This window comes from Euprymna scolopes, chromosome 32 (assembly GCF_053919585.1).
Source record: "Euprymna scolopes isolate OS-2025 chromosome 32, ASM5391958v1, whole genome shotgun sequence".
Lineage (NCBI taxonomy): Eukaryota > Metazoa > Mollusca > Cephalopoda > Sepiida > Sepiolidae > Euprymna > Euprymna scolopes.
The window spans coordinates 6159343-6170946 of record NC_136513.1 but is presented as its reverse complement, the minus strand read 5'-3'; the positions used below and the strand labels follow the sequence as shown (position 1 = coordinate 6170946).

The 11604-nt window shown below is 31.8% G+C and overlaps 1 protein-coding gene across 2 annotated transcripts in view; it reads right to left on the bottom strand.

Annotated features, from left to right (window-relative positions):
• Positions 1–879: 879 nt before the first annotated feature.
• Positions 880–11604, bottom strand: part of LOC145256197 (glutaminyl-peptide cyclotransferase-like) — a 184272-nt gene continuing 173547 nt past the window's right edge. For both annotated transcript variants that reach the window (XM_080114809.1, XM_080114810.1), the window contains 2 exons: positions 10179–10310; positions 880–1263 (listed from right to left, as the gene is read on the bottom strand). In XM_080114809.1, the coding sequence (XP_079970935.1) occupies positions 1079–1263; positions 10179–10310 (317 nt within the window). In that variant the 3' untranslated portion in view covers positions 880–1078. The remainder of the gene's footprint in view (positions 1264–10178; positions 10311–11604) is intronic.

The window sequence follows — 11604 nt, the reverse complement described above, 5'->3', positions numbered from 1 at the left end:
TTTTAAATTCAAATATTCTATGCTGTCAAGTAGGAAACCACTCATACATATATATATATATATATATATATATATATATATATATATATATATATACATATAGCTGCACTGATGAGCTGTGAAACAGCGAAACAGTACTGTATGTGGATGACTACATATATATATATATATATATATATATATATATATATATATATATATATATATATATATATATGTATGTATGTATGTATATATATATATATATATATGAGTCCAGGTTAAAAATATCTAAAAGTAAAAAAAACAAAAAACATTGAATTTAACAAAGTTGTTGATAGTGCTCAAAATAAAAAGAACTTAATAAATTGTTTACTAATGGTAATTTTGCTTACCTAAATTGAAGAAAAATTTTTTTATATATATAAAGTCCCCACCCTATTCTCGAATTAAGCACTCTTAGTAATGATATCGCTTTTACTATTTAGCATAATGCAAAGCTCTTTGTGGAGCACTATGGGAGTGGTGGTCAACGTTTGTATAAAACAATGTTAAATATCAATTCCGACGGTAGTTATCTCCCCTCCCAGTCAAAAGAAAAAAAGTTCAGTTGTGAGAACATTTAAGATGAAAACAATGGTCTTAAAATACAAATAAAATAGAACCACGGGATACCATGGCCCTAGGATGAGATTTTTCTTTTCAGGTTACGATGTGGAATACAATGTTTTTCCAGCCCCTGATTATCGTATCTGCCCCACTTTATGGTGTTATTTATTATGTTATTTTATTATATACATGTGTACTGTATTTTGTTACTAATTTTTAATGCCATATCCCGGGGTCCTACTGAAATTCAAATTATCAATCCTTATTTTTAAAAAATTTGAAAAGACAAAATTTCTTAATGAATGGCTTTATTAAAAAACAAAAATTTAATGTTTTTTTTCTTTAAGAAAACAAATAAATGGACTTAAAAAAATTGTTTTCTTACACCGTTCAAATTCATTTAGTGCCTCTTTCATGATGTATGATATGTTAGCATCCCCCCCCATTTCTTTTCCATTTTATTTTTAGTAAACTAAGTCAAATGGTTGTATCATTTTGATTGTGTGCCAGAACATTCGTTCAACCAGGAATCCAGATTGAGATAATAAGCCACGAACACTGTGAAGACTTGTTTGAAATTTGCTATCGATCGCTTGTCAAGATTATCTTCTGTGTCAGTTGCCTTGTGCCAAACATCTGGAAATGGGTAGCAGATTAAATGTAACACTTTCACACCTGAAATGGAAGGAAAAGGAGAATTTGGTTTCGTGAGGTGACACATGAAGGAAGGTGGTGAGGAAGAGAATCAAGTCAATCTTTAAAATTGCAACTGATAAAAAATGTTTTGGTACTTGTGCAGTTTATGGACCGTACTGAAATAACATTATCTAAAAAGCCATTCTTAACATGAGGGGAAGCTTTATTAACTATTCTGTACCTTCACGTAACAATTTAATAAACAAATTGAATTTTGGGGGTATCTTTTTACTTAAAAATCCTATTGAAAAATAGCATGGTCTGTAAACTGCACAAGTACTATTAAGTTTCTTTTTCTTTTTTTACTTTTGTTCTTAGCATGAAGATAAAAAAATATGCAATCTAGTTAGTGACAAGCAATATGAATTACATCCTGCAAATTTCATTGTTGACAGTAATATCACATAAAATCAGTGGATTTTGGCCTTCCTACTAAAATCTAGACAAGAAGTTTAACTGATTTCCTGCTATCGCTGAAACATGTATGCAAATGTGTAGCCAAAATGATTGTGTAAATAAGAATTTATGCAAATATGCATATCGCTCTCCCTACTACTGAAATTATTTAATTATTCAAAAAGGCCACTTTATCTAAAAATAATTTTCTTTTCAATTTTAAAGGTTTATTGTCACTGAAGTGTGATGGGCTACTGTGATAGAGGCCAGATGTAGGGAGAGGGGTGGACTTGACTGCAGAGATGGGTGGTAACATGATTGTTTACATTACATTTTAATTTATACATGTTGGTACAGTCAGTGAAATAGGGAACAAAAGTTAAAAAAGTAAAGGGCCCAAGGAGGGAAGTTACATGGGCACGTGTACAAAGAAAGAGCGGAATTTTGCAACTGGTCAGAGGTAACAAAATGTAAACATATATAACATATGGATAGATGATGGATGAGTTTCCTAGATCGTGGGGGATGGGGCTGCATTATTTCATGCAGTGTGTCTTGAACAAGAATAGCCTAACAACACCAAATCTTCTCCAGGCTTCAGAGTACCTACAGCACCTGGTATTACCAAATGGTCACTCATTTCAGAACTACCCAGACTCACTTCGGTGATCTAATGTTAACCGGAGTGTCAACATGATCATATCATCTATATAAACTAGCAGAGGTACCCAGCATTGCCCAGTATAAAACGTAACGTTAAATTCCTTTAAAAAAAATGTAAAAAAAAAAATAGAAAAAAACTGAGACATGTGCATGCGAGTATTATGTTTTTTCTAAACAGGTAAGTAAAAAAAAAAAATACTTGAGCTGAGATCGAAACAAAAACCTTAAGACAGTAAGTACAAGCTTGGCACGATCTTTAAAAAGTGTTTTCAAACCTACTTATTCTTAACATAAGGAATCTGTCATGTGAATGATTAAGGCATGTGCATTCGTGAAACAGTTAACAAACAGTTAAAAATCTGACAACCCCCGAATTGTAGGAATTTTTCAACTTTGACTCCTTAGAAGCACTTTTTTCAGATGAAAACCAATTAAAACGTATTTTTTTTACATATCTGAATACTCAATATACCAAATGTCAAGTTTGTAGATCAAAAATTTGTAACCAAGGTTCAGAATTATCCTCACTTTTATATGCATATATTTCTCCAAACCATCTTGCCTTGATGGAGGGGAGACTAAAACTTGTTGCTATGGTTTCAAATGATCTGAAATAAGAGCAAGAGGAGACTTGATTCCAAATATTTCTCATGTGCTATATCTCCTCTCTTTTGGATATAAGGTATGATTATGAATTATACACTGTGAAATTTACTTTACGTTTGAAAACCAAAAAAAAAAGGGGAGATATAACATATGAGAAATATTCGGAATCAAGTCTCCCCTTGCTATTATTTCAGATCATTTGAAACCATAGCAGCAAGTTTTAGTCTCCTCCTCCATAAAGGTCAAAGGTTTTGGGGAAATATCAGATATTTTGTAATTCATATGAAAAACTATGAAAACAAATGACTATGATCAAAACATTTTATGGCTGTAAAAAAGTGCCAAAAATAGATGATGGATGATCTACTTAATGTGCGACCTTAATGACTAATGTCACATAGCCAACTACACAATTCAAGTCATTAGCTTTCCAACGAACCTTCATTAGCTAAATTCTGATCAATGGTCGCTGAGATTTGGAACTTATAAAATTACAAAAAAAAGGTGGTATATCTATATTTTAGTGGCCTGGCAAGGCCATAGGGGAGACACCCAAGCCAAAAACAACCCTCAGCAAAATTCTACCAAAGCAGCAAAACTGAAGCTATCCTGCCAGGACTCTATATATACAAATTTGGCCATATTTCATTAGTTTGATAATATAGGTTATATATATATATATATATATATATATGTATATATATATATATTCTTACCAATTGTCATAAAATTTTAACCATTGATTAGCATTATAATCTTCAAAAATCCTGCAAATTTTCATGTAGTTTTGTCTCATAGAACTAAAGATATTAGCATTTCAATATTCAATTTGACTACAAGTATAGATATCGCCATATATATATATATATATATATATATATAAAACTACATGTAAATTTGCAGGATTATAATGGTTAAAATTTTATGACAATTAGTAAAAAAGAACCAATATTTTCAACCCAATAAAATACGCCCAAATTTGCCTACATTTGTATATATAGTGTCCTGCAAGCCAGCTTCAGTTTTGCTGCTTTGGTTGTCTCCCTTGTGGTCGTGCCAGGCCACTAATATATACATATATATATATATATATATATGGGAGGGGTATATATGTATTTATATAAATGCATATGTATATTTAGGCATATATTTCCTTGATACATGTTCGATTAAATAGAAGCAAAAGTTCCTACTTGTTCCTTTTTTTGTATCCAATTTTTCTAGCGGATGAGACAGCGATCTAATGTTGTGCCCCAGTGTAGATAAGAATTTGCCATATTTGTAAACGATTTCAACTCTTCAGGTATGTGAAGTTACAAAATTAAATCTAGTGAACTTATTACAAAAGTTGATTAAAAAAGACAGTTCATATATACACTGTTCCCGGTTGACAAGAAAGTTCTTGTGGTTTTTAACTTTTAAATAAAGATAAACAAAAATTTATTGATTGAAATAAGCATCATCAGAATCAACACACTTTTCCCAATGCAAAACAAGTTTATTTATGCCAATAACGTAAAAATCTTGCGATAAAGTCGTTGAGGACATTTTTGATATTGCTTAGGATTTTAAAGCATTTTTCATGCAGAAAGGTGTTGAAATGTTTGAAAAAGTAGTAGCCAGTAGGTGAGAGGTCTGGAGAGTATGGTGGATGAGGCAGAATTTCGTAGTCCAATTTGTTCAACTTCTGCAGGGTCAGTTTAGTAACGCGCAGTCGGGCATTGTCATGGAGAAGAATTGAGCCTTTTTTGCTAACTTAATGCTAGGTGTTGTTATCGATGTTTCTGATGCATTTCTGGCTTTGGGAAGTGTCATGAAGCTTCTTTGGTGTCTAACTATTGAGCGGAGTGTTGCTGGTTGTCGTAAAGAATCCACTTTTTATTGCAAATCACAACCTGGTCAAAAAACAGGTCGTTCTTGTTGTGTAAAAGAAGGGAAACTGACACTTCATAACAGCGTTTCCTTTGGTTGTCGTTTAATTTGTGAGGCACCCATTTATCAAGTTTTTTGTCTTTCCAATCTCTCTCAAGTGGTCGAAAATTGTTGCATACATTGCGTCTAATTCAGAAGCAAGTTCTCGAACAGTTGTGCGTAAATTGGCTTCGACTAAGGTTCTTAATTAATCGTTGTCAACATTCAATGGCCAACCACTACGTTTATCATCTTCAAGACTCTCGTTTCTGCCACAAAATTTGTTAAACCACCATTGTGCTGTGCATTCAGTAGTGGTTCCTCAGTCAAACGATTTATTGATATCGCGAGCTGTTTCAGCAGTTTTTCGGCCTAGCTTGAATTGAAATGAGAAAATTGTGCAAATTTGCTTTTTTTCCATCTTGTATTCAACATCTTGAAAAGAGGACATAAGATTGTAATTAAAACGATTAGATAGAGTGAAAAACGTTCTTTAAAATGAAATATAAAGTAAAGATATTATAACAACAACTTATTTGAAAATACATTATTCGAAATCAAAATTAAAAATTCTGCAAGAACTTTCTTGTCAACCTAATACATATATATATGTGTGTGTGTTTGTGTGTGTGTGTGCTTATATTTATAAGGTATATATCCACTGTATGTGCTCTCCACTCATCTCAGCATTGTTTCTAGTCGTCCTGTACCTCAACTTGCCACTGGAATTCAACAATGTTGACTCCAGAGAGGCGTGGTTGGAGATTGCGCAACTCTTGCCACACAAATTTCATGCGCAGGCAACCTTACAGTGGGTATCCATAGTCTGTCAAGACTGAAAGAAGCCACACACCACATATATCCCTTATAATATTGACCAAATTATGTCAGATAATAAGCTCAATAAAGTTATGTTTTCGGCTTCAGAGCATATCTAGCTGACTGCATCTCAATGACCAAAGAAAAAACTGTGATGGTGGTGGGACTAAGAATCCGTTGTGTCAGTTATTTTTCTTTTTTTTAGGGTTTAGGGGAGGGTTTTTTTTTTTTTGATAATCATCTTTAAAGTGAGCTTTTCATATTTTTGACTTCTCATCTTTCTTGTTCACTTTTCCGTTTTGGAAGATTATGCCTATTTTTTAACAGTAAATAATCGTCTCTGAAAAGCAGCCTATAAAACTTTAGACAATATTTTTTTTTATTATGGGTTGCAAAACGACAAAGAAATAATGTAGGTCAAAATAAATTTTCAAAAATAAAAATTATGACTGTGGACTGATTTTTTTTTTTCTTGGATCATTGGGATAAAACCAACCAATGTATATATATATATATATATATATATATATTTCAGAGGAAACATAATTTAATTTAAATACCAAAAAACAAGAAATGGGCAGGTGAAATTATTAAAATTTCCTTAAGGCCTTATCGTCTGACCCTCTAAGAGGAAACGTCAGAATGATAAATTAAAAACTAAGAAAACGAATGAGGGAAGAGGGGAATTTTGGTTTCAGTTGGAAGAACAGTGGGAAAAAAAAAACAAAAAAAAAAACCTCACTGTTCGGGTGGTTTTAAATCAATGAATATCTCCAACTGATGTTTCAGAATCTTTTGTCTACACAGGCTAGGTCGAGAGTTGTTAATAACTAACGCCTCAATGATATTGAGATGATAGTTCGACCTCGCACTGTATAAAACAGAAAACCACCCATCGAAATATTGATCGGCACACCTATTTATACTCAACAGGTGATTGCCAATGGCGGACTCATGAGCTTGGGAGTGCCCGGATGTTCTCGAAACCTGGTGTAGTCGAATATCCCGAGGGATATGTTGGGATATTCTCATTTCTAATCTTTGGGATGTTTTGCCAACGTAGTCAGCTACACACTGACAAACGAATTTATAAACAACAGAGTTCTTTTGAATGGTTGGCAAAACATCTTTACGAAAAGAAGAGAAAAAGGTTCGAGTTGTGTAAACTACTCTAAGCATAGTAGCTGGAAAACAACGTTGAGTAGCAGAAGAAATCCTTTCAACAATATGAAGGCCAACAGGACCCAACCATGGTAATTTTAGATAAATGGGACAACGTGATGGATCAATATGTTTACCACTATTAAATGTAGTAATTTTACGTTCAATAGTAGATTTTATTATATTAATGGGATATCCATTATTAAGAAAAATATTTGTGATTTCACCAAGTTCCGTATCAAGACGGTTTGGTGAACAAATCATAAGTGCACGATGCGTAAGAGCGCTAATGAGGTTTATTTTTCTAGACTGAGGGGCAAAAGAAAACCAATTAAGATAGAGCCCTGTAAATGTAGGTTTTCTATAAACAGAGGTCTCAAACGTAGTACCAACTTTAGAAACACGGACGTCGAGGAATGGGAGAGAGCTACAGTCTTCAACCTCCATAGTAAATTGTAAAGATGGATGCAGGTTGCAAAGAAGACGAAGAAACTGTTCAGCTTCGCTCCGAGAGGGAAAGCATGCAAAAGTATCATCAACGTAGCGTGTGTAGAATGCTGGCTTAGTAATTTTGGAAAATAATTCGTTTTCCAAAAATCCAACGTATCTCAGATACAAAAATTACCTTTATCTAAAAATACCGAGTTCTTGGCTTCCTTTGACATTAATAGTCTTTTTACTAATATACCTTTGGATGAAACCATTGGTATTTGTGCTGACTATCTATACCGTGGCCCCTTAAAATCTCCACAATTTCCTGAACGAATTTTCGTTGAACTGATGGAACTTGCTACTAAATCAGTCTCCTTTAGTTTCAACAACATTATGTACCGTCAAATTGATGGGATATCTATGGGTAGCCCTCTTGGTCCTTCATTAGCCAACATTTTCGTTGGATTTTTGGAAAACGAATATATATAGTAATTTATAAAATACATATGGCGATTAAGCTTAATCGCCATATATATTTTATAAATTACTAACCAGCTCTACCTACGTATTGAGCACTTTTGAAGTAAATACTTAAAGTTTACGCATAAATCTATAATTTGTATATTAATTTTATGTGAGTAAATGAAATAGTTATATATATATATATAATATAAATATAATCAATATTACAATTTCCCACTTCTTAATCAATTAAGAATTGAAATATTAATTACAACGACCGCTATAATCACCAATAAAATTATTTACATGAAAATATATAAAATATTAAATACATAAGACTCAATTTTTAAATTCATAGTATTATATTACAAATACAATATTTAATTGAATTATAAGATAATATTTATTTCTAACTAATTTTTACATAATAACATACAGATAGTTTTAAAACTTTATATATAATATTCTTTTTATTTTTATTTTCTTATTTTTATTTATTTATTTTTTTATTTATTTTTTTATTAATTTATTTATCTTTTAATAGACCTACTTTCCATGACTCAATTAACTATAGGACGCGTGTACAGTTTATTTCCCTTACTTTTCTCAGAGTTTCTAGACTAATATGACAGTTAAGATTAGATCACTGTATCCTCTTCTTTTCTTCCTCTTTTTTTCTTCTTTTTTCCATTACGCGCTGTTCTATTTCTTTCACTATATATCCGTATACTTTCGCCCCTTCTTCCTAGGTTAGTAAACGCGTGTCAAGGCATTTACATGTCAGAACGTACATCTTAGAGGCGTGTGTGTGTGTATGTGGGTGTAGGTGTATGTGTATGTGTTGCGTGTGTGTGTGTGTGAGTGTGTGTGTGTGTGTGTGTGTGTGTATCTATGGTTACATCGAGCTGCCGCTTATAAGTGTCTAATCTAATATTTTTATTTGTTATTTTTAATTTTTAATTTTTATTTTTTTAAATCCCTACCACCCTCTCTAAATGTATTAAGTGGATTGCTACTACCACCACCTTTGGTTTTTTGAGGGTCGAAGCCCGATCTTTTCTTTTCTTTTTCAGTATCAAAAATGTAATTGTCTGATTTAGATGCTTGAAAATACCATAAGGTTGAAATAAATTATTGCATCGACAATTATGTAATTTCCGTGTTATAATTTTTATCTTATTGCTCTGTTTACCACATTGAGCTCTCATACCCGGATTTCCTCTGGATTTATTCCATTATAACACTATATATATATATATATATATATATATATATAATACTTGTTTATTGTTATATAAACATGCTCACATCCCGCTGCTACAAATAGCCACTTGTTTCAATCAAACAACAGATATCATCAGGCAGCGACTTGACTATTCAAAAGTTCAATGAATAATCTTATTATTCATTGAACTTTTGAATAGTCAAGTCGCTGCCTGATGATATCTGTTGTTTGATTGAAACAAGTGGCTATTTGTAGCAGCGGGATGTGAGCATGTTTATATAACAATAAACAAGTATTATCAGCTCTTTTTATTGAGCACTATCTAACAACCTCGTTGAATTCATTAGTCCATTACTTTTGAATATAAAAAAAACCCCGAGTATATATATATATATATATATATATATATATTTGTTTTTTTTTTCTGTGGAAATGCACTTTATTTCTTTATAATATATACCAATCCGTATTTAAGACGCTCAATTTAATTACAGAACAATATAATGAATGAATGACAAAAGTCTATATTCCAAATATATAATTATTGATGTTGTTTGGGTAAATATGGATATATTTATTTATAAATAATAAATTTAATAATTAATAAATAGAACATTTCTGGCAGAATATACCTAAATTAATAGAAATTGTTACTACGAAAAGATGGGTTTTAGTTATGTTATTTCTAAATTCAAAATGGCGTAATGTAAACATATTATAAGGTATTTACAGCTTCTCTTCCAATTTTCAGATTTTTAATCATGTCAAAACGCACTTTATCTCCTTTTGATGGATTGATTGTTGCTATTTCTTCTGATGAGTTAAGGGAAAAATAGATTAACTAATTGATATAATTAAGTGATTGATTTTGTGCTAAGAAACAGACACTGTCAAGAATTGTAAATGTCAATTGAATTAAAGGAATAAATTGTAAGATGGTCAAAATCACAAACTTTGGAATATCGACTTTTGTCATTCATTCAATATATATATATATATATATATATATATATATCTCTGTGTGTGTGCATGGGTGTGTGCAAGTATGCTTGCATGTATACTTGTATATATATATATACATATATATACATACAGATGTTTGTAACGAACCACGTGTTACACCTGTTTTGTGTATTTTTTTTTTAAAATCATATATAATAGGGTTGTTTTGACATTAAAAAAGGCAAACTAAAGATGCAGATGAGGGGTGAGAATTCACCTTTTTTGTAGAATGGTAAATGGTCATCCTGAATGCCACCAAAGGGCATGTTTAATAAAGTCTGTGAGAACATGGTTTCATAACGGCCAGTAGGGTCACGGTGCAGGAGGTTTCTTCTCAACAGACTATCCTCTGAAAAAAAATAAAAAAGAAAAATATTTTCTGTTAAGATGCAACATGATAAAAACACATTTCTGATGCAAATATAAGCACCACCCCCCTCAAATGTCGCTCACGAAATCTAAATTGAGAAAGGAGACTTTTCAATCATCAAAACAATTCACTGTTCTTTAAATCAATAACACAAAATGGTCTTTTGAAATATTCTCTCTTTCTATCTATATATATATATATATATATATATATATATATATATATATAAAATGGACATTCCTGTTGATTTCGATGTATGAGCTCTGACACAACAGCTTAAATTGCTCAGAAATCAACACAGATGATTTGTTTATAGTGGTGAAAGCTTTGTGCAGAACCAAGCACACTTTTTGGTACAACTGCTAATCTTTGTCAGTGCAATGGCTGCCACAAGACAAAGCAGACAATAGACCTCAGCTTTTTACATCAGAGTTTTACCTTCTCCAAGATGCATGTCTTAATGAAGATTGGGGGTGAATCTCACTCAGTGAATTAAACCATGGCAATCATAATCTATTATGATAGTTGTGATTAAACCCTCCTCCAGATACCAAACTGGAAATTTCTACATCTTGGCATGGTACATACAGCACTTGGTCTTCCCAAATGGTCATCCATCTGGTACTGGCCAGGCTCAACATTGCTTAACTTTGGTGATCTGGCAGAACATGTGTGTCAACATGATTATACCATATATATATATATATATATATATATATATATATATATATATACACACACACACACATTATTAATGTAAACAAATTTTCAAATCTTTTTCAGAACTGTTTTTTTCTGTGGAAAGCAACCATTTATTAAGTCACCTGACAAAGACTTCTGGTTTTAACCAACCATTTGTCTGAAGTATCAGCATGTCTAGTGTTGCAAGCATGTAAATTTATTTATATTAATAAATACATATCTTGCTCTTCTTTTATTAAGCACTTTTAATATCATTAAATTCGTTAGTTATTACTCTTGAAGACCTTTAATTTGGTATATATACCAGCAGTTCAGCCTAGCTCTGCTCGGGCCCTATGTACTGTTCATAACTTTATGTTCATATATATATATATATATATATATATATATATATATATATATATATATATTAAAAAGCTTGACTCATGTCAAGGTAATCTACATCTAAAATTTCAAGTGTTTAGACCCAAAATTGGTGGAGGAATTTGGTAGAGTCTGCAAAGGTCAACTCTTTCAACTTTGGCCTCTTGGCAACTAAATTTTAGCCCAAAAACCGATTAAAAAGCTTACT